Here is a 22,175-nt window from a genome sequence, read left to right as displayed (position 1 = left end):
ACGGCGGAAGTTCATCCGTGAACTTCCGGTTTTTCGTTGCACGCTTTCCTTCCGCGGTTTTGTGAAACGAACGTTGAACGAGTTGCTGCCGGCTCATTAAAAAAGACAAAATGAGTAAAGCACATCCACCCGAGCTGAAGAAGTAAGTCGAGGCTCTTGTTTAAATAGTTCATGTTCTTTTTTTTTTATCGTGAGCGTAATTTGTCTTTTGAATTTTACCTGCACGTCTGTATATTTTGCAATGGGAACATGCTAACGTTAGCTAGCCTGCCCCGTCTGTAAGTCTGTTTAATGAGCTGTTTTCTTTTCTTTTTCAGGTTTATGGACAAGAAGCTTTCATGTGAGTGTAGCTTAAATCTCATATTCAAACCTATAACGAGTTATATTAAAAGTTCGCAGAGTTTTAAATGAAACCTGGACCTGTGTGTTTGATATGCTTTCATTTGATTTGTGTGTTGTCGGTAATAACTTTTGAACATCTGCTTTGTTTAACTGGTTCTGAAACAGCCTCTTAAAATAAACTTAGAAATTAAGACAGCAGCTAAACTTTTTCATTAATAATTCAGTCATCTTCCTTGTTTATATCATGTGAGACAATTACTTTTTGTCAGGAAATTGTTTTTTGAAGGCCTTGATTTATCCGCTCAAACACAAATTGGTTCAAATTAGAGAAGATGGAACCAGTGAGTGTTTAATATTTAGCTAATAATCCATTGATGAACAAATTGATTCAGCTGAATAGGATTTATCACATTGTAATGTGTGTCAGTGTTTGCATTATTATTAGAGAAAAAAACAGTTTAACAAATTTTATTGTACCATATATTGTATATGTAAGGTGAACAGAAACTGTTGACTTGTAAGATAGTTTAATGCGCCTCAACGTTCTCTGTTGCCTTATACATAACTCATAACCAGAAACTCAAGTAAATCAGAGGTATACTTTTGAACTGTGTGCAACATTAACCTAACATGCCAGTTATATCTTGTCTTTTAGTGAAGCTGAATGGAGGCCGACACGTGCAGGGAATTCTACGAGGCTTTGACCCCTTCATGAACCTGGTGGTGGACGACTGTCTGGAAATGGGGCCAGGAGGACAGCAGAACACCATTGGCATGGTGGTCAGTAACCTTTTCCAGCTGTGCTTTTCTTAGTGTCAGTGAGCTCTGGGACTGGCCGTTTACTCTAATGAACCTGTTACACCTGTTTAAAATCATTGTACAGAATATTCAAGTAACAGATTTTCATATTTAGCTGGAGCCTGCATTTAATTTTCTTTACACACTTTGGCGGCAGTGGATAATTCCAGCTATTGCTAATTAAGTGGCCAACTTCATTAACATCAAAAACTATGATTTTGATTATCATTATCATTATTCAGTATTCAAAATCTCATGAAAGTATAGTTTATCAGATTATTTAGATGAAATCTGTATTTTTGTCAACATTTAACTTGGAAAGAAATAGTTCAAGTTCAGTAGATTTTGAACAGTGCAGTTCTGTGGAACATGGGAATAACATGTCAGCTGCTGCAGACATACTATATTTATAATAATATAATATGTGTAATTGAATTGGTTTTAGTACTTTTTTTTTAGGTTTTGTGCAAATGCATCTGAGTTAACTCTGCATGGTATCGTTTCTCATAGGTCATCAGGGGAAACAGCATAATCATGTTGGAGGCCTTGGAAAGAGTATGAGAGAAGATGGAGCTGCTGCAGGTGGCGAAGAGAAATACCTATGTAACCCCTTTCAGTTGTTTTTGTGAAAGCGTCAAAACCATTGTTTGTCTTTGATATGAGAGTTGTCTGTTTGATTTCCATTGACAGGTATTTTTTTTTTAGAACAAGTTTTGAATTGTGTAATCTTGTGAATAAATGTTTTTCTTTATATTTTGTGTTTGTGTGTTTATTACGAGATGTATATTGTATTACCATCATACCACAGGTTATCACTAAAAGGGACTAAGCAATGATTTCTTGCAACGTAACTAGATCAGCAGAAATATCAGAATTTGGTCAAACACTTGATAAACTAAACACTGGATATGAGCATAGGGCAGCTTGAGTGTATGTGTAGGTACGTTTTTCTACTTTAAAGCCAAGGATCACAACAGTCCTGCAGCAGATATAACATCAATGGTGGATGTGACTTTTCTCTGAGATTTTGTATGATCTATTATGTTGATGTAAAATGCTATCATATAGTTTTGGTTTTTGGAATGTACATATCACATTTGGACAAATGAATGTGATGGAAATATAAAGGTTTAGGACATTTATTTAATCAGATCTTGTGGATATGTCCCAGGATTAAGTCTTTTTAGTATAGGGCAGTAACAATAAAGGAGTTTTGTACCTAATAGGCTCCCATGTTAAGATGACTAATTTGGAAGTTTTTCTAATTTATTTTTTATTAAATGTTGCTCATCAAAAGGAACAACAGTCCCGTGTGAGCTTTTCCACAGCTGTTAGATATGATCAATACATTTCATTTTCATGGGATGCATCTTTTGGTTTGTATGATGATGAAGAACAACGGCAGTACCAGACCGTTCTCGTGTTCATATGGGCACCAGATCCCTGATGAAGGGACTAGAGAACCTGATCCTTGATGTGATGATGCCTTTGCACAGATATTAATATGCAGCATGGCTCTGACTTATTACAGTACAGAAGCAGAACAACAGGGGGCGCTGTGTCTGCGGCGCACTTCCTCTCCAGGACTTTTATTTTGAAAGCCGATTGCCGTCATCGCGGACACGTTTCTTTACGTTTCATGTCGTCGCCGTTTGACGGTATGTGGAAAGCAGCAATGTCGGAGGAGGTGAGGAAGGCACTACAGTCGGTGATAGAGCGGGTGAACCAGGCGGCGGCACGGCGGCCTAAGGTAACTGCAGCCCGGGGAGGCTCCGCTCGGCAGCGCCGCTGCCCTCACGCCGCACTCGGGGTTCGAGAAAGCGGTGCTGCGGCAGCACGACTCGTTATGTAAGGCTGCCAAACACCTGAACCTTTGGACGGGAGACAGCCGAGCTTGGGGCAGCACTTTCATAACACCATGCATGTTCCGTCAGTGGCAACGTGATGTGCGTGGGAGCAGGAGGATGAAGCCTGCAGGGTGTATCTGCACGGCGGCTCCTGTTGGCATGATGTTAAGATGTTAAGACTCGGTTTGGCACCAGTCTGCTATCAGCACAGCTCTGGCACCTAGTGAAGATGTTATCATCAAGAAAAGTAGCATCAAGGTTGATATCTAGGTCAAAGCATGTAGGAATTCCCAGCATCTTTCCAGATTTCCCTCAGTGACTTGTTCTAATGATCTGGATCATTAGTGGATTCTGTGGAGCAGCATCTGAACATGGCAGCAGCCACAAACTATCAGTTCCAGTGTTGTTATGCAGGACTATGACAGGGCTGACTCACTGTTCAGACTCAGCTAACACACTGTGCTCCTCTGCTGATGCATTTGCTGATACAGATGATAAATGAGTGTGTGTTGTCCTCCCTCAGACTCTCCCAGCTGTGCCGCCTCGCCTCGTCGCTGTCAGCAAGACAAAACCCCCAGAGATGGTTGTGGAGGCTTACAGACAAGGGCAGCGCAACTTTGGAGAAAACTATGTGAGTACGAAACGCCGCTGGTTTCCTAATGTCACTGCATCACCACAGGAAGGGATGTAGAGATTGATTGTGTGTTTTATCCCGTCAGGTTAATGAGCTTGTGGACAAAGCTTCAGATCCTCTGGTGAGTTTACACGTTTTATTTTGTAGGATTCATTCTCCACCAAATGATGATGATGAAGATTTTTACGTTTCTTTTTTGCACCTCACAGATTTTAGAGTCATGTCCGGAAATCAAGTGGCACTTTATTGGGCACCTACAGAAGAAAAATGTGAACAAACTTCTGGGTAAGCGTCTGTGAACTGTCCTGTAGAAGCTGCATGTTAAAAAACATCCATACAAACTCTGAGTCCTGATTTTCTGTTTTTCTGTTTCCAGCTGTGCCAAATCTGTTCCTCATGGAGACGATCGACTCGGTGAACCTGGCTGATAAAGTCAACAGCTCATGGCAGCGTCTCAGAGGAGCCGGCACACAGAGGTTAAAGGTCATGGTGCAGATCAACACCAGTGGAGAACAAAGTGAGTGCTAATTTCATCTTCATTAACTCCTTATTGCTCTCATTTTGTAACCAGGGGCAACTGTGCACCAACACTAAGTGAATTGTTTGTCGTAGGTAAACACGGCCTGCCACCAGAGGAGACGGTAAACACAGTGAAACACATTTTGTCCCATTGCTCCGCGCTGCACTTCTCAGGACTCATGACCATCGGACGTTATGGCTACGATCTCACCCTGGGCCCCAACCCCGACTTTCAGGTACAAACCTCTGTAGTGAGAACAGTGTTGTTATTTGCTGTGTTTCTGTGTCAAACTGCACATTAAATCTATATGAAAATGTAAAGAGAGAGCATGTTAAGAAGTCACAGAAACTGAAATGACCATATGGACCAACATATTCTGAGTTTAAACCTGCCAAAATAAGACTGTTGTGAAGAAAATGTCTGCTGTATATCTGCGTTTAAGGAAAAGAACCCATATACATAATGCTTCATGATGTCTCTTCTTACAGACCTGACTATCAGGACAGATTGTTCTAATTCATAACAGTCAAAACACTGCAGCTAAACTAGTGAAGGGCAGATGAAGTCAGATGAGGCTTTGGGGCTTTTTGTCTGTTGGTGCCAAAAATAAGATTCAAAGCTGCAGGCTTCAAACGCAGGAAGCACAATGAAATCTGATGATTTAACAAACTTCCTTAAGACTGAGACTGAAGCTCCTACAACATCTCACTAATTTAAATAGCTTTAATCTCACATGTGTAATAAATATCCTGGATGCGTTTGCGTTATTATTACATTTGTATTGACTTAAAAGCCGTTACAGAAGTGCTGCATTCAATTTAGATGTTAATGTGCAATATGGTGAAGGAAAATAACAAGAAAATCATTTTTCAAAAAGCCTTAAAAAACAAACAAATCAGCAATTTGTTTAAAAAATACTTTTCAAACTCTCAACTATCTATATCAGTGTCGGCTGGGTTATGTTTCCCTCCTGTAGATGCTGCTGAGTCGGAGGCAGGAGGTGTGTGAGAGTCTGAAGCTGCCTCTGGAGGACGTAGAGCTCAGTATGGGTATGTCGACAGACTTTGAACATGCGGTTAGTATCACTCCTCATCAGTATATATTAATTTATTTATTAAGTACTGGTATGTTTAGAATTTTAAAAGCCAATATTGTTTGTACAATAGAACCCTCGTTGAAAAAGGATAGGTTCATTCCTCATGAAGAGCTCTTTTAATCTTTTTATTTTAGTGGATGTGATTAGAATCCACAGTCGTTATTTGATAAAAATAAAATAAAGATCAGATAAACTTGTAAAGTTGATATTTTTGAACAGATGTAAGAAAATAATTTTGTCCACCATCACCTGTGTAGGAGCCGTGTTTTGGAAGGATCTCTTAAAGCACTGTATGAACAGGATGAACGATCACAGCAAACAAACCTGTTCAAATGTCTTTAGGTCATCAGACCAGTGTTTGAAGACACACTTGAAAAATCATGAACCTCTTCTTTAGTGTTGATGAAAGGTTGTGGAAGTATGACGTGATAAAGGCCGCTCCTTATCTCACCTGCTGGCTCCAGGCTGGCCCCCAGTAGCTGCGGCTTTCATACTTTAGTTTTATTCAGTGCTTTTGATTGAAACTATAGTTCTGTTATTTCTTCTCTCTTATGTGCTAATGGTATCTGTGCATTCTCCCATTTCTTTTGAAGATTGAGGTGGGCTCCACCAACGTGCGAGTTGGTAGCATCATCTTCGGCAACAGGGAGTATCCCAACAGTGCAGCAAACACTCCAAATCCCAGTCCGGCCCCCAGTCCAGCCCCAAGTCCAGCTCCCAGTCCAGCTCCCAGCCCGGAGAAAACAGCCAAGGTGGTGTCAGAAGAAGCTGCCAAGAAGATGCAGCATCTCACTGTGTCATAAGAAGACGTTTCACTGCTCTGAAATACCTTTAAAACGAAGCACTCTTCACATGCAGAATGAATTCCTGCAGAGACACGTGGAGCTGGGAATGCAAAATTCTTGCGTAATTTTCAAGTGTATTTGCTGATTCCTCTTCTATTTTTGTGTGCCCTTCTTGCTCTTTTAAGGCATTCGGTACAGAACTAGTTGACTTTTTTTAAAAGTAGTGTGTTACTAACCTGCTGTGCTCTGACTTCCTCTTCATGGAAATCTCTTGTACAACCTTACCGACAACTACTGAAAACATAACGACTAATAGAAAGTTGTTGGAGTTATGCGATAGTGAGGATTTGTTTGGATTTGTTGTGCTGGTGTGATATTTTCTACGTTTCCAACCCAACATGTGACAGTGCTGAAATGTGCTTGACTGTGTACATTGTCCCAGAGATCAGATTTCCTCAAAGTACAATGTACAGTTTTTGTTGCACAGATGAGACAAAGACTTGATTTAATAAATCATTTTTCCCTTTATAATGACACATAGTATTGTTTGTTACATATTGTTTCGTATGGCATGACAAATATGTCAAATCTCTATTCTTGATATTAACAAATGCAAGAATAAACCTGCAGAAAGTGTTCAGTTCTGTCAACAGTGTTGTCTGTGTAATGATGTGGTACATGTTGGACATGAGAGAGAGAGAGTGAACCTATGCAAAGCAGTGATCTTGTTTCAGTGTTTTCAAGTCCTTTTGTTTTACACTACAGATATAATGGTGTCACAAGCTCAGTGTGTGTTTTTGTCTCCTGTGAAAAGTGCACTCATCAGTCAACTTGTGAACAGATATGTGGTTGCTGTCTTAATGAGGCGCTTCAGCGTTGTTTGGTTTGGAGCTGGATCTAAGGGAAGCCAAAGCCAAGCAATAAATTTTACTGGTGAAAGATCTGCCATTTGCTGTGTGTTTCTTGTAGTTGGGGCAAAGTGGCACAAATAACATTAGAAAACAGAAGTTTGGCCAAAGTTGCTTTATTAAGCACAAGGACTGGACCACAGTACAAATTTGAGTAGTTGATGTGTTTAAAAGAATTGATCCCAGAATATACTGCATCATGAATTTGACCTAAACCTAAACGTGTTACCGTTGGAACCTAAATTGTTCTAACTGAATGAGTGAATGAGGTATTAAAATACTGGCAAGAATTTATAAAAGGAACAAAATAGCTAATGCTAAAGTAATAAAATACAAACCACAGCTGCTCAATAAATAAGTGATGATGAAACAAAAAACGTGGTGGAACATTAGATAAAGACCTGAAGATCATTCAATCCATGTGAAAGGCATTAGAAAGTGAACAGTAAGTTCAGCTATTTACAGCAGACAGTAGAATTCTGTTTTTAATAGAGACGTATGACAAACTGTATCTGCTGTACAGACCTAGCTCAGGAAACTAGACTACCAGAAACTATATACACTGGGTAGAAGGATGGATGGGAACACTTCCTGATCTTCCCATACTAAATTAACAAGAATATAATTTAATAAATGGTTTATAATCTGAAAATCAGAGACAAATTAATGGAAAGTTTTAAACTGCTGCGTTAATGATCTGTACACCTGTACAAGTTACATGTTTTATATCAGTATTATAATTACAGCTATGTTAAAAAGTGTTATTACTGATTAGTTACCTGATTATTCGACTGTAACAAATGCTTCATAAGAGGTTGTATTAGTCACAAACACGTAAACGACTGTATTAGAGAGGGTTATAAATCATTTACTAAGTGTTAATATGCTGCTTCTGAATAGTAACTGTGAGGGTTTGAGTAGTGGTGTTAATAAATGAACACATAAGGAATCAAGGCCAGTGTAACAAGTTGGTGAAAACAAATAAAACTATGTGCAGCATGAACAACAGAAAAATGGCATACATCAAATCAGGTCTTAATAAACTACAAGCTAAGTTTTACTTGTAAGAGCTTTAACATCCTCATCGTTCATCCTCATGTACGAATGACCATCAAAAACAATCTAGGTTCACTAATGTTTCTGCTTCGTGATAGAAAATTTGCCTTCGTTTTCTAGCATGGTCCAGAAAACCCAACAAACAAACTAGAACATTTACAAGAAAAAAACCACACGTAGCTGTTCTGTGAAATCGTTTGTACCATTTATAGCTGATATTAGGACCACGTGTCTCCTCCTGGATGTTTCTGTGCTGTGAGTGGCCGTCTCTCCATTTCCGGTCTGTCAGGACTGTCTACTCGTGTCTGTGTTGTTACACTAGTTTCTTAGCTTCAAAGAAGCTCTTGAGGTGCTTCATCTGCCAAATTCCTGTGACGATGAGAATGAGCGTCTGAGCAATGGACCACCAGAGAACACGCTGGTTGGTGCTCTCGCTCGTCATGCGGAAGCGTTCCTCACGATACTGTAGAGCACAACACAGAGTAAGTCAGGAGACCAATCAGTAGCTCGACCTATTAAACTTACTAGTAAACCTTTCCTCCTAATATGACTTGATATGATTTTTTACTGACCCTCTGGTAGTTTTGTTCCTTCTGGATCTGTTCGACTTGGTCCAGAAGCTGTCGGACTCGCAGCTGCAGCTCGGTCAGTTTGTCTTTGGCTGCAATTTCAGGGTAGTTGTTGGTATGTTCTCCGACCTGAATATCTAGATGCACTCTCTGCAACATCGGGAAACAAACTGCTTAGTTTAAAAACAGCAACTAAAGAAAACTATGCTATTTAACTGTCAGACATATCATGTAGTTATTTTAAGCACGAGGGTCAAATTTCAGGAAAACATGCACACGTGGCAGTTTAGGACGACAGTGGTTTTCACCCTGGAGCAGGATACATGTCATTAACAACACGAATGTAAACTATCAATTCAAAAAGAACAGATCTGACTAAAACAACTGAGCATTATGGGCTGTGATGTGAACATGGACTCAATGTAATGCAGCTATTCCTATTGGTGCATTAAGTGTGATAACATCATTCCCAGCATTCCCCTGCCTACTTTCAACATGTGCAAAGACCTGGTCCGCCAGAATAACTGGAAACACCAGTGCAGGTGTGTAGCACCATTAAAGAAAGAACTGCTTTTTCTCTTCAATTTGGCAAAAAAACAGCATCGTTTTAACCAATGCTGGTTAAAAGCAGTGACAACGTTCATACCAATTTCCCTCCTGCAAACAAAGCCATCTTGGTGGAGTTGGAGTGCAGACAGATCTGATGTTCTCCAGGAGTGTGGGAGGTGAAGGTGAACCGCCCCTCTGACCCATACTGACGTGAAAGGATGATCTGGAATAGGTGAAAAAGTAAAATGTAATGTAAAATCAATTTAGATATGTACAAATGTGCTCTATATTACTACCTACTCTATCCCTACTTTTGTATCTGGATCCTTGATCTCAACGTGCATCCCAAGCCCAGGGGTGGATGGGAGGAAGGAGCTGCTCTGTTTGTCCCACAGCTGAGTCCTGTACTTTCCTGTCAGGCATGCAGCAAAGACATCAGGTCATCCAGTAATCATTTAAAGGACGGCAATAAAAAACATATCAAATGGAAAAAGTATTAAACATACAGTGTGTAGATGTAGAAATATGACTGAATATTAAAGGCAAATAAAGTTGTTTATATTATTTTTTGCTGAGTAAATGACGGAAGAAGAAGCTGTAGTAGGTGTGGAAGGTTATTTAATACATATTTCATGCACTTCAAGTGAGAACTGACGAGGCTATTTTTCAACTTTAAAATGTTCCACTTTGTCACAACACTTTGAAACTTGAAATAACCATTTTGGTCTGTTGTGAAAAAACACGCAGCTGCAGCCTTTCACAGCACTGAGAGTGCAGAAAACAGACCATAAAACCAAAACCATACTAGTAAAAACTGACTTATGTTCTTATTTTAAACTTCGTTCATTATGCTGTGTGTTAACATCAGTAAAAAATCCTATGATTACCCAATTGTTTATCAGCTCTTAAATATCAAAATTCCAATATTCTTCCCAGTATGTATCAGTCAGACTGCACCTTATAATCCTAATTCTAACAGGACACACAATAGAGTGAAACATTTTCACTGGAAATCTGTATCTTTTATCAAAAATAAGACAATCACATGTTCAATGCTGCAATATGTCTCTACACAGATACAGTCTCCAAAATAGACTTTTAAAATCCCTAACACCATCATACCAGGAATTCTAGGTCGCCTTTCTGCATTTCTGTTGATCCCCTGCAAACATTTATATAGTTATGATGGAAATACAGAAATATAATCATGTATTCCTTGTTGATCTGCATGTTGCAGGTTGCTGACAGACCGGATGTGCAGTGTGGGCGGTGCAAACTTGTGGACTTAAATTAGAAATAGTTCCTCATCACAGTGTTATTGTGTTATTGTCATAAATGCTTTTTGCAGATTCCCTTTCCATCACCTCCAGTTTCAGGTGGAAAATGATGCTTCTTTACTGTGAGCTTTAAACCATGTCCTGAGCTGAAACAGCCGCCAACAAGCAAACAGCTGTCGTGAAGGAAAGGTCAGTCGATTATAAAATGAACGTTTATCTTCGCACTTTTAATTACTGCGTTTAAAAATACAAAGGCACCAATCAGGTGTCGTGTGCCACATATTGCATTTATTATTGTAACTGTAAAACATGAATTTAATGCAATGCTGTCGCTCTTTGAGACTGTCTAACGTTAAACCTCTAGATGCAAAAGCCAATATAAATCGAAATTGTTTGCCATTTGAGGCTTGCAACAAGTCTGAACACTGTAAACTAGACGATTTACAGCAAAGTCTTTTTTGTTATATCCACTGCAGCATCTTTGCAGTTGCTAGCGTGCACTGCTAGCTAGCTACGTGTGGCTAACAACCTCACTAAAGCTTACCAATAACCATGGTCTCGTCAGGAATTTCCTCAATGAAGCATTTTTTCTCTGTCTCTCCTATGTGGAAGTAGAGGGCGGAACTTGGATAAATCCAAGCTAATATTAAAACAAGTTCAGCAGCAGGGGTAGAGAGCATCATTAGCGTCGTTCACTTTGCGCACATCAGCAAAGGAAGCTGAAGCTGCGGCCAGATGACGTCATCTTCCACTGCGGAAGACGGAAGGGGATTTCCTTTGACGTGGGTCAACGTGCCCGGAGCTCAGCCTGTCAGGCAGCTGTCACCCATCTCAGTAACTACCCTCCTTAACCAGAGCATGGAGATGTAACTGAAATGGCAGAAAGTATTTGTATCTACAAAGAGATGTACAACATCTTAGTAAAAGATCACATGTAGATGCACACAACTACAAAGGTATGTCAGACATTCACAGCCTACTGCAACTACATCACTAAAGAGATGGAAATGTTGTCAAAGATACAAAGAAAGATCATAAAAACGCACAAAACAACTGCAAACAACACGTGTGGTTATGTTTCAGTGTGGGTGTATGCGTCTGTAGAGGTTTTTTAATATTGTCCAGGAGCGTTATGTGTCATAATCCATGCACAACTAATATAAGATTTGATTTATATTATTTTTTATTTATTTATCTGCTGGAGCTAAAGGAAAAGCAAAAAGATCTAGAACAAAAAATTAAGAATATGGTAAAAAGTATAGAGCAAGAGTATTGATAATAAGAGTAACAGATATGTACATACTATGCTCAAGTAGTGGTGGAGGAAAATATGGCTAACTATGTTGTGTGCAGTCTGGAAAATCAGTCTGTAGTTTTGAGCTTATTTGAGTTTGCTGGGTGCAGTAATGTAATGTAATGTAGGTCCTTAGGGAATGGGAGATGTTTGGCCATCATCCTTCCACTCCACTCCAGGACAGCGCTCGCCTTCTTAGTCCACCAGTAGTTACCGCTGTAGCTATAGATGATGGCTCATGCCACGACAAAGCTTAAAGCTGGATCTGAGGCTTCTCTGCAAGTAGACTCTTCTTTTGTGAGGGGCAGTGATGTTGTTTGTCCCGTCCAGCTTGCTGTTGAGGTTTCTACTTTCTGGCTATTTACCAGTTTACCAGGTACATTTTAATTCTGAATTAAATTCCATCAAATAAGAGAGTTTCATGTGTTAATTTACACTCAAGGCCAAACTTACATATTCTAATGTAATAGGGATTAAATAAAGATCAAAATGATTTAAGATTTGTGTGGTTAATCAAAACAAAGGTTGAATTTACAGAGAAGGAAGTTATGCCTGAAAGGCAAAACCCTGGGTTTAATGTTCCTGGAGCTTCCTGGGCTAACAAGTCGCCTCGGTGTTTTCTGATAACCTCAACCTTATCTTACACAAATACAGCGTCAGGACAGCGTTATGATTTTACTAAAATGCTGTTCGTGACATATACAGTTCGTTGAAGTGGATCGGTGTTCGTGTCAGTCAACATGTGCCTCATTTCACGCAGCTGTTGGTTTTGCTAATTAATCGGAGCTAGCACTTAAGCTAAATCGTTAGCTGGTTAGCATTAGCTTGTTTTCTAACGTTGGATAAAAACGCTGTCAGTGACCGTTTGGCTGCTTGTTACCGACAACAAACCTGAAAAGAGGGTAAGAGAAGTTTTTTATTTAATGTTCAAGCGTTGGCTGTTAAATTAGCGTATAGCGTGTGAAATACTGTGGAAAATTGGGAAGAAATGTTATTAAACTGTAGTAAATGTGGGTTGGTCGTGTGCTTTGTCGTCACATCTGCTAAAACTGTCGAGTAGTCGTTTAATTTTGCATTTTGTTCAAACTGTGTAACATTAAATTAATTTCTGAGTCTCAGTCGAGCTCTTTGCTTGATGCTACTGGGAATGACGTAATGTTTTTCTCCCGGTTACCGGTACCTGTGCTCACCTTTACGGTCCGAAGAAGCTTCACTTCACCGGTGAGTCGTTTGGTAAAGTCCGTCACTGATGTGGTTCATCTGTAATAAAATGAAATATTACTGTTGAACTAAACTGAAAGTGAAAGTTTCCATCCAGGCCGCCTAACGGGGCTGAGGTGTCGTGGTCCATGTGTCAGGATGTGAGTCCACTAACGCAGGCCTCGCATGATCAGTGATGATCCGCATTAAGAACAGTGTAATGGCGCTGAAGTTGTACAGAAAAGGCCTCAGACTACTTTGAAAATCTGGGTTATTTTATTCCAAACCTACATACAATAAGAAAGTTGAAGAACTCAGAGATACAGGAAGTTGTGACATGTAAAATAAAGAAGGAATATTTAATAATCTGCAATTATTTTAGGTCAGAAATTGAATTGGAGCAAGTTTTTGCTGTTTTATCCCCTCAACGAAAGCACGTGTGTAGATGACACTGTGGATTTGAGGCTTGTTCGTGTCAGTCAACTTGGAGCCTTTGGTCACCTGTTATAAATGTAACTCAAGTTTCCAGCAAACCATTGTTTAACAAGCAGCAGCGCGATTGATGGGAAACTTGCCATCAGAAGTAAGTGAAAATGTCAGTAGTCAAGTTGTTATTCTAAGCAACGAGGGGCTTTCTCATTATCACCGGTGACTAGGCTGAGGATTTCTAAAGGGACAGCCCGTGGCACCTAACACACTTCGTAGAAATGGCTCGTGTCCGAAACACAATCAGGCAGCAGAAAGAAGATCAAGATTTGTTTGCTGAGAGATAGAAAATCAAGTATGGTCAAAAAAAGACTGTCTGGTAGTGGTAACAGAAGAAGTCTCCATTTTTGAGAAGTGGTTTAGAGACTGCTGGTCATGTGAACATGTGCTTCTGTGGAAGTCAAGGATTTCTTTTGTAACGGTCAATGCCACAGATTTGCTTACATTCGTTTTTTTTTTTACAAATACTACAAATACTGCAGTATTAAACATTTCTTTATCATCTGTATTTCTATCCCAATCCCCACATTTTCTGGTTAATTTGGTCTTTTCTTTTTGGAGCTTACTAAATATATAAGATGATATGCACATGTTTCCTCAGGGATGGTGCAGCCCCAACCTGATGGCACGATGCATTGGGACATGTCAGGAGAGGAGAGCGGAGGGGCCCTCAGGGTCCCACCCGAGCTGGCTGCCAATGAAGTGGTGACCAGGTTGCTTGGTGACAACCAGCAACTTAGAGGTAGGAAAAATTCCCATAACTTAAATATTGAAAACTGTTATGTCTCTGATATTCATACTGCAGCAGACAATTATTGATGGATCAAATAACTTCATTTACAGTGTAGTAGTACAGGTTCAGAACTATTTTCACAGTGACATATTTTGTGTATAGAAATGGCTGGAAAAATGTAAATGTGACTGTAATTCCTAAATGATGAATCAGATACATGTATATTATATATAATATTCTATTGTTATTGGTGTTCTACAGATACAAAATTTCAAAGAATGTGTCACTGTTCAAAGACCTTGGACCCAACTGTTCTTGTGTCCACAATAATGTGTTTAATAGTTTCTTTAGTCTCCTTCCCTTTATTTGATGTTCGCCACTCTGCCCTCCAGATGCTTTGCGGCGGAGCAACCTGGCCTTGCGTCAGCGCTGTGAGGAAATGGAGGGATGGCAACGAAAGACGAGAGAAGAAAGAGAGTTTCTCAGTTGTCGTTTCCAAGAGGCCAGGGCGCTTGTGGAGAGGCTGGCCCAGGAGAACCACTCCTTACAGAGCCTTGTGAATGGACCAGGCTCTCCCTCAAGCTACTGCTGCAACTCCAGCCAGACTGAAGACCACCAGGGACGCCCAGCTAGGAACGGTCCACTGGACGGACCACAGGTTAGCTAGTTGAGATTCACACAATCTGCTTCCACATGTCCACACACTTTCAGGCACATTTACATTTTGGTTGCAGTTTTTCAAAGTTTCCACTGTTTGTTTTATAATGTGTTGGAGGTACATGTATGCCTATGCAAAGATTACAAATGTAAATTTATATATATATATTTATATTAGTTCTGTGCAGTCCTATTGCTTCTGGTATAGTTATTATAATTTCACCACATATGTAATGTGTGGTGATGTGTACTGTGAAGCTCACAAACCAGTGAAAATATTAACATGTACTATAGGTAACCAGTGGCCAATACTGTGGCTGCAGGATCCACTGCCATTTGAGATTGCGTGGGTGTTTTTGCTACTTTTAATGTATGTGACCGGTAAAAGTAGCAGAAACAAACATTTCCATTTATTTCCACTGTAATATTTATGAGTTCTTGACTTAAAACGAATATTTGATTATGTAGGTGTTACTTATTTGCATTAATGCTCTAGTTCGAGAGAGAAACTGAAAAAAACAGAGACTAAGCAAAATGGGGATGATGATATTCCTGATTTTTCATCCTCAGTAGGCAAAATGAAAAATATAATGTCGGAAAACCTAATTGGTCAATCAGAACAACGTATTTCTATTGTGATTTTCAGACTTTAGATCAGCGGGAGAGGAAAAGAGTTGAGGAGATGGATCAGCACACACAGACCACACCACCCCGCAGCCTGGTAAGATGTTTGACAGTGTGGATCCTGGTTGTCCATGATTTCAGTTTTGTATGTATGTGTTTGTTCCACATCTAACAGGTATGTCTGTGTGTCTAGGGTGATTGGAGTGTGCAAAGCTCCTTGAATAGCACCCTTCCCACTCCCCCTACCTCATTTTCAGAGGTACTGGGGGAGGTAATGGGCAGAGATAATGGGCAGGTGAGCCTGCTCACTGCATCCCTATTCCACCAATCAGATCTAGATTTGATCTAGTTTTACCATGCAGCCAGACCAAAATTCACCTGATCACATTTTCTTGTGTGATTTGGAGAAAAGCAAGAGGACACAGGATATGTTTTGGTAGGGTTGTAAATATAAATTGTAGTAACAATAGTTAACAAAACCCCACTTTATCAAATATTCTACTGTCATTGGCCAGACTTGCTGTCCTCACACTCACCGAAGAAGAGCAGCATCTCTCCTTCTCTACTTTAGCTATTATTTAACTTGCAGAATATAAAGTAAACAGACAATATTCATAAATGAGAGGTCAGTCCTACGTCTCCTCTCAAACCCTGATGTCAGAAAACCTCATGGGTCAATCAGATTTAACTATGGATCTACCAGGTTGAGGGAGGTGGGACAGTTCACGTCCAAAAGCAAATTTTTGTCTGACTGCACTGTTAGTCCTAACCCCACCTTAACTGTCATCGCATTCAGGCAGATGTTAGAAATACTGACTTCCAACTCTGAGGAATGCAGCTGGGTGGCATTAGAATTGAGAACTCCAATTACAAAACCCGGCACTAATCACCATGTTGCTGTAAAAAAATGTTTAAAGAAATCTGGTATCGGCTGTGTTATAGGAAACAGATTTGTCCTCTGACTAATGAGTTGGAACACTGGATTGAATGGGTGACAACTTTAAATCATTTTGTTCTTACTTTGAATGTAACACTGTATTAATACACAGCACTGGTAATACCCTATACCCACTACTTAGACGTTTTTAAAATCTCTGTCTACTTATTCCTTTGTATTTGTTCCCTCTAAACATCTTGGTTTATTTCCACTTTTTGCTTGGTGTCGGTTCTCCAGCCTAGGATGGTGGTGGTGTTTTGTGGTTCTCCCTGCATTCAATCATCCCCTTTTTTTATTTTCACATCTCTCTGCAGCCGGTGGAAGGAGCAAACGAGTTCCTGCAGTTGCTGAAGAGTCACAAAGAAAAACTGGAGGAAGGGATGAGAGAGCTGAGGAGGAAGAATGAAGAGCTGGAGAGGGAGAAGGAGGAGGGTGATAAAGAAAAAGAGCGGATGCGTCACTGCATTGAACAACTACGAGCCAAATTAGCCCAAGCACAGGTAAAACCATGATATAAGCTTGTACACATTCTACTTTAGGAACCAGTTCATTAATCTAGTGATACAGATGAGCAGGATAGACAGATAAACAGATAGATCTGTGCTGAAAAAACGTTTTAAATCCCAAAGTAAAAAATAATAACAATAATAATTCCCAATTTCACACACATTTTAATATATCTCTTAAGTCTACATGAAGCAAGCATATTGTTGTCTCTCACTGCACAGGGATTTGCTTGTAGTGCAGCTTTCCTGAGACTCATTTCGTGTTCAGGGGTAAACAAAACAGCTAAATGAGACATCAGTGCGCTATGAGAGCAGACTTTATTTAGATGTTTCTGCATAATTAATTTGAATCAGTTTAATTTTCCTCACTGTGAATGTCTATTTTGCATTTTAAATTATGATCAAGGACAGTTAAATTGGATACAATAGTTTAGGGACCTGGTCCACTTTAGTTCCTTTTGCTTGCCGCAGCTACTGTTTCCCTGTGGTACATCTTGTTTGTCATAGAGAAGACATTCCGTTGTTAGTGACTGAAGTCTCTAAATGTGAATGACCAATAGAGATATTCAGCATGTGGACAGACAAGAAGCAGCTGTAAATATGACCTTTTGTGTTCACAGGCAAACAATGTTACTGAGGAGGTTCTGCATCGCTCTGAGGCGCAGCACTCCTCTGACTGGTATGATGCATCTTCCTTTTAAAACACAGTACTTCAGAGTGTCGTTTGAAACTAACAGCACTAAACAGATTTGATGTGTGAACTATACAGTATTTCTGCATTTAATTATGTTTAATAGCACATGTATTTCTAATTTTGTGTCTTCTTCTTAATTAAAGACTCCATTTATATCCTAAATCTTCTTGCTCCTACTTCCTCTCTCTCTCTGTTGCCTTTTCCAGCTCTAGTCTGGCTAAACTCACAGAGCAGCTTCAGGCCACACAGGGCAGGTGAGCCCTCAGCTCTGTGTGGCTTTTACTTTCTCACTGTGTGTGTATAGGTGCTTTCCGTACTTCTGTCTCTCCATCTCTGTCGGTTTGCAGTGTCCTGCATCTTCCTCAGTTTTACCTTATTTTGTTTCCTGCAAGTGTGTTTTTATTTTTTGTTTAGTTTTGAATATGGGACATATCATTTCTACAAACCTGTAGTTGTTGTCTTCATGTGTCACATTCAGCTCTACATCACTGTAATAAAGTGTTTTTATTACATGCTATTACTACATTTATTGATTAACTGATAAATAATACATGATGGAGGCTACACCCAAACCATCATGGTAATACCCAGTGTTTTCATATTGTCTTTTTATTTTATTTTTTATTTTTTGTCTTGTACTAAAAAATCTATACAATAATTCTTCTTCTTCAAAATAATTGGCTGAGTAAAGCAGTGGTTGGTGACTTAATATTAATTGTTAGTTGTGTAGGTTTAGTTCAACAATAAAACAAATATGAAGATCTTGTGTTTTTGATTTATAAATGATGAATTTCAAAACTTATTTTTAAACCCTCTTTAGTTGTAATAATATATCCATATACATAAGTTGTATAAATCCATTGGAATGTACAGTAGATTAAATGCTGTCCTTCTATATGTAATGAATCTGTTATTTGTGTAGGTACCGGGAGCTGGAGGAGAAGCTTGATTACCTGCAGAAGAGTTCAGCTCAGCGGGACAGAACTGAAGCTCTGCTCAAACAGAAGGAGAAAGACTTTGCTCAGGTATAAACTATGAAAATCCAAATCTTACAGCTAAATAGGTTACAGATGTGCTGTAGAAGGCAGTCTCAATAGTTAGTTAGTCCAATATCTTAAAATCTTTTGTATTTTTGCAGCTCCAAAAGGACTGTGAGGCTCTGAAAGCACAAGCAACTTCCCTATTAGGAGAACTGAACGAGAGACAAAGCAGTCTGGAGAAAAGCGAGCATGAGCGCAAAATGTTGGAAGAAAAGTATGTTGTTAAAAAACTTACATAGAGTTCTTTCTGTGTTTACCTGTAAATGTGCACGTATACTAAGGTGTTTTTCTTTCTTTGTTTGTAGGCTAAGCAGTAAGTTGAAGTCGCTGCAGATGGTAGAGCGGGAGCTGGAGCAGCAGAGGAAGCAGCATAATGTGGCCATGGACAAGCTACTGCTGCAGACCCAGAGCCTGGAACAAGCCCTGAAGACAGAGAGGCAAATCGTAACAGAGGAGAAGTGGGTTTAACGCACAGATACAGTAACAGTGACTCTGTTGACTATTACATTTCTCACCATCAGTTTCTATTTTGTCTTCAGGAAAAAACTGTCACAGCTGCAGCATGCATACACGTGCCTGTTCAGAGACTATGATTCTAAACTGAAGAGTGAGGTAAAAACATTTAAACTTGTTGTTCACCTTCATTAGTTCTCCTGTTTAGGCTACAGATTCATGTGTGTGTTTTGTGTTCAGGGAGGAGATCTGTCCAGCCGACTAGAGGAGGCGGAGAGAGCACTGGCCTTGAAGCAGGATCTGATTGATAAATTGAAGGAGGAGGTGGAACAACAGAAAGGGTCTCTGGAGACCGTTCCTGTCCTCACTGCGCAGGTACAGTCACACAGCTGTCATGTTCAGAATGGCTCTGGTTTTATTTAAATCGTTTAGTTCAAAGATCCTTAGTCAGTGACTTTTACTTGATTATTTTCTTTCTGAGTTAAGCATTACATAGTAGATAATGATGAGCTACTTGAGAACAGACTGGGAAACCCTGTGTTAATGAATGAGTCATTAGCTAATCATTCTAGGACAATGAGTAACGACCACTTTCTTCCTGACAATGTAAACATGAGGGTTGTTAATGTGGTCCATCCCCAAAGACATTTGTCAATTATACATATTCATACATTATACATACAGCATACTCAGTCACGACCGCGTGTTTATGTCATACAGAAACACTGAAATGAAACAAAATGGCAGCAGTTGGATAAAGTCTGTTTCACTGTCTTTGCCCAGGCTGAGATCTATAAGGCTGATTTCTTAGCCGAGAGAGAAGCGAGAGAGAAGCTGAACCAGAAGAAAGAGGAGCTGCAGGACCAGCTGACCCAGGCCATGACTGAGATTGAAAGGCTCAAGCAGGAAGCCACATCACGGTAAGTGGAAGATAGTTTTAATCACACAGCTCAGTCTGTCTTCAAATCTCAGTGCACATCATTGCTGAGCCAGGGTTTCATTGTCCTTGTGTACAGAATTTCTCCCCTGCCCTCAATTTTAATTGCTAATCAGATGCTGCATCAGCATGTTGAGGTGACTTTGATGATAGCTGCAGTAAAGCTAAAGTCAAAGCTGTTGGCATATTGTCAAGACTGACACCTCATATCTGAAGTCCAAGCCATATCCACTTGTACTGTGTCTTGATGTTTCTAGGGAAGTGCTGCTGTAAAGTGTGATTAAACATGTGTCTGTGTTCACCTCTGTAGTGCACGTATGGAGCAAATGAAGATGAGACACCTGGAAGACTTTGCAACACGGCCCCCACTCATTCCACCTCCACAAGGTACATTATATCCACAAGCTGCACACATTCAAAACAACATCAAGTAAAATCATTTTAAGCCTTTAATGCTTATAATTAAAGTCCCCCTGTCCCATACTCTCAAGCTCTACTTAGTGCTTAGATGATCAAAATGCTATACTCAGTAGACTGATGCTGCACAAAATATTGTGTTTTAAGTAAACCTGCTGCAACAATAGTAACATAAATGTCTTACAGTGAAAAAGTACCATAGATGGAATGTTTTAAATGATGTTCTTCCTTCATTGCTACTTACATAGGTCTTCTGTAAAGGTCTGACCAGCTTCCCTTAACTTTAATATGCAGGAAAATGACTTTCAGTTTGAATGAGCTGATGCGCTGGTCCTGTTAAAACAAGACAGAATAAAAAGAAGAACTGTGTCTATCAATGTATTTTCTCTAGATGTTTAACATGCTTTCTTTCTGTGTTTCCTAATATAGCATTTAACACGGTGCCCCCTGCACCTTCGTTCCGCAACCAAGGTTTGGTACCAGTCGGGGATCCAGGAGCAGCCGGAACTGAGGATCTGCCAGATTTATGTTGTCCAAAGTGCCAGTACCTGGCTCCAGATATGGACACGCTGCAGATTCACGTCATGGATTGTATACAGTAACACGAGCATAGTCTAACACACTTTGACACTGACATACACACACATACATTTATGTATACAGTATATTTTTTGACATTCAGCTTGTCTGCTGCCACCTGTGGACACAGCCTGGAGAATCATGATTTGTAGTTGCACCTTAATCTCTGCCCTGCAAACACACAAACCCAAACATGAACGCATTCTGTGGATCTTACCCTTCTACAATTTGTACAGTCAGAAGACCGTTTGAACAAGTAACAAGTGTGTCAAAGAACGACGGCATAATGTTTCATGAAAAATAGCTTTTCCATTCCTTTTCTCAGCTCTTTTGACTGTCAGCATCTGTTCAGTAATTTCTCCCCCTCTTTGTACCTATCCTCTGAGATGGCACACTGGTGCACAAGTTCATCAGTATTTGTAACTTGAGAGTTAAACACACACTATAGAATTAGTATGTACACTTTGACAGCATCATCCATGTTTTACAGTATAATCAGTAATTACTGAGCTAAAAAAACAGTTTTAGTGCTTATGAGTAATCACACATGACAATGTGAATAATTTAGAGAGTTTTACAAAAGAAAAAGTATTTAAATATGTATGGGTTATAAATGTTGCTTGTCTCCATTACCTCAAAATATGTATTACTATTATATATTAGAGATGGATTTACTCTTATTGAAACAGTAGCCATTCTCTGTGTTCTTTGCCTGTGTACACTTCAGACTGCACCACTGCTTTATCTCTGATGTTAGACCTGATCTTTAACCCCTCTTTTGTGGCGTTGGCTGTTACCTTTCTGAATGTAATCATATTGAAGATCCTTCACAGTGTGTGTGAATACTGTGTGTAATTAAAGATCTTTCTGTGCAAAGATCTTTCTGTTTCAAACTGCTGATAAATGAAATAAATCGGTTATTCGCTAGTCCTTGCGTGTTTAGTCCTTGTGTAGTGTAAACGGAAGAAAATGTGTACGACATGTGGTGGGAAACCATCTACCTCAGGTTGTGAGACCATTGAAATTGTGGTCCTAAAACACTGTTATGAGGTTTCACAGAAGAAGGCTCAGGTGCAGCCAGTAAGCCCAACAGTCATTTAATGGGTCCAGAGAAGCATTTGATCAGCACCAGAACTGATTATTACACCTTATAATCGGTCGTTTTACATTATTTTCACACAAAATCTAGACTTTAAAAGTAGCTTTTGTATGCATTTATACTTTAGTACAGCAGCAG

At 39.6% G+C, this 22,175-nt stretch overlaps 4 protein-coding genes across 7 annotated transcripts; 3 read left to right on the top strand and 1 right to left on the bottom strand.

Moving 5' to 3' along the window:
- Positions 1–7: 7 nt before the first annotated feature.
- Positions 8–1,891, top strand: snrpg (small nuclear ribonucleoprotein polypeptide G). The gene is made up of 4 exons (XM_026368568.1): positions 8–142; positions 318–340; positions 998–1,122; positions 1,651–1,891. Exons 1-4 carry the CDS (start codon positions 111–113, stop codon positions 1,699–1,701), a joined length of 231 nt encoding a protein of 76 aa, XP_026224353.1. The 5' UTR covers positions 8–110; the 3' UTR covers positions 1,702–1,891.
- An 838-nt stretch (positions 1,892–2,729) lies between these two features.
- Positions 2,730–6,662, top strand: plpbp (pyridoxal phosphate binding protein). Its single transcript, XM_026367388.1, has 8 exons — positions 2,730–2,890; positions 3,511–3,618; positions 3,707–3,742; positions 3,831–3,906; positions 3,998–4,138; positions 4,234–4,376; positions 5,118–5,216; positions 5,831–6,662. Exons 1-8 carry the CDS (start codon positions 2,780–2,782, stop codon positions 6,038–6,040), a joined length of 924 nt encoding a protein of 307 aa, XP_026223173.1. The 5' UTR covers positions 2,730–2,779; the 3' UTR covers positions 6,041–6,662.
- tmed4 (transmembrane p24 trafficking protein 4) lies at positions 6,247–11,125 on the bottom strand. The gene is made up of 5 exons (XM_026367389.1): positions 10,926–11,125; positions 9,416–9,516; positions 9,202–9,327; positions 8,559–8,705; positions 6,247–8,449 (listed from the first exon to the last, which is right to left on the bottom strand). Exons 1-5 carry the CDS (start codon positions 11,062–11,064, stop codon positions 8,300–8,302), a joined length of 663 nt encoding a protein of 220 aa, XP_026223174.1. The 5' UTR covers positions 11,065–11,125; the 3' UTR covers positions 6,247–8,299.
- On the top strand, positions 10,364–21,868 carry LOC113167050 (NF-kappa-B essential modulator-like). 4 transcript variants are annotated; one of them, XM_026367384.2, is made up of 16 exons: positions 12,264–12,577; positions 12,881–12,896; positions 13,963–14,103; positions 14,487–14,752; positions 15,398–15,472; positions 15,569–15,670; positions 16,627–16,812; positions 17,439–17,497; positions 18,435–18,537; positions 18,651–18,766; positions 18,858–19,010; positions 19,092–19,164; positions 19,246–19,380; positions 19,789–19,925; positions 20,253–20,329; positions 20,789–21,868. In XM_026367384.2, the coding sequence occupies exons 3-16, from the start codon at positions 13,965–13,967 to the stop codon at positions 20,959–20,961; spliced, it is 1,794 nt and encodes a 597-aa protein (XP_026223169.1). In that variant the 5' UTR covers positions 12,264–12,577; positions 12,881–12,896; positions 13,963–13,964; the 3' UTR covers positions 20,962–21,868. The 4 variants fall into 4 exon arrangements, with proteins under 4 accessions (XP_026223170.1, XP_026223169.1, XP_026223168.1 ...); XM_026367385.2 differs by lacking the exons at positions 12,264–12,577; positions 12,881–12,896 and adding an exon at positions 10,364–10,570; XM_026367383.2 differs by lacking the exon at positions 12,881–12,896.
- Positions 21,869–22,175: the final 307 nt, after the last annotated feature.

Source organism: Anabas testudineus, chromosome 7 (genome assembly GCF_900324465.2).
Source record: "Anabas testudineus chromosome 7, fAnaTes1.2, whole genome shotgun sequence".
Classification (NCBI taxonomy): Eukaryota; Metazoa; Chordata; class Actinopteri; order Anabantiformes; family Anabantidae; genus Anabas; species Anabas testudineus.
The sequence above is the reverse complement of the archived record's forward strand: the minus strand, read 5'-3'. Positions and strand labels throughout refer to the sequence as shown.

Excerpts from the sequence above, each read along its gene's own strand:
- snrpg (XM_026368568.1), top strand. The coding sequence starts at position 111 with ATGAGTAAAGCACATCCACCCGAGCTGAAGAA. Across the intron at positions 143-317 it reads CATCCACCCGAGCTGAAGAA|GTTTATGGACAAGAAGCTTT; the intron begins GTAAGTCGAGGC and ends TTTCTTTTTCAG. Across the intron at positions 341-997 it reads TATGGACAAGAAGCTTTCAT|TGAAGCTGAATGGAGGCCGA; the intron begins GTGAGTGTAGCT and ends CTTGTCTTTTAG.
- plpbp (XM_026367388.1), top strand. The coding sequence starts at position 2,780 with ATGTCGTCGCCGTTTGACGGTATGTGGAAAGCAGCAATGTCGGAGGAG. Across the intron at positions 3,907-3,997 it reads AAATGTGAACAAACTTCTGG|CTGTGCCAAATCTGTTCCTC; the intron begins GTAAGCGTCTGT and ends TTCTGTTTCCAG. Across the intron at positions 4,377-5,117 it reads GCCCCAACCCCGACTTTCAG|ATGCTGCTGAGTCGGAGGCA; the intron begins GTACAAACCTCT and ends TCCCTCCTGTAG.
- tmed4 (XM_026367389.1), bottom strand. The coding sequence starts at position 11,064 with ATGATGCTCTCTACCCCTGCTGCTGAACTTGTTTTAATATTAGCTTGG. Across the intron at positions 9,517-10,925 it reads TGACGAGACCATGGTTATTG|GAAAGTACAGGACTCAGCTG; the intron begins GTAAGCTTTAGT and ends CATGCCTGACAG. Across the intron at positions 8,450-8,558 it reads AGGAACAAAACTACCAGAGG|TATCGTGAGGAACGCTTCCG; the intron begins GTCAGTAAAAAA and ends TGTGCTCTACAG.
- LOC113167050 (XM_026367385.2), top strand. The coding sequence starts at position 13,965 with ATGGTGCAGCCCCAACCTGATGGCACGATGCATTGGGACATGTCAGGA. Across the intron at positions 18,538-18,650 it reads AGGAGAAAGACTTTGCTCAG|CTCCAAAAGGACTGTGAGGC; the intron begins GTATAAACTATG and ends GTATTTTTGCAG. Across the intron at positions 19,011-19,091 it reads CAAATCGTAACAGAGGAGAA|GAAAAAACTGTCACAGCTGC; the intron begins GTGGGTTTAACG and ends TTTTGTCTTCAG.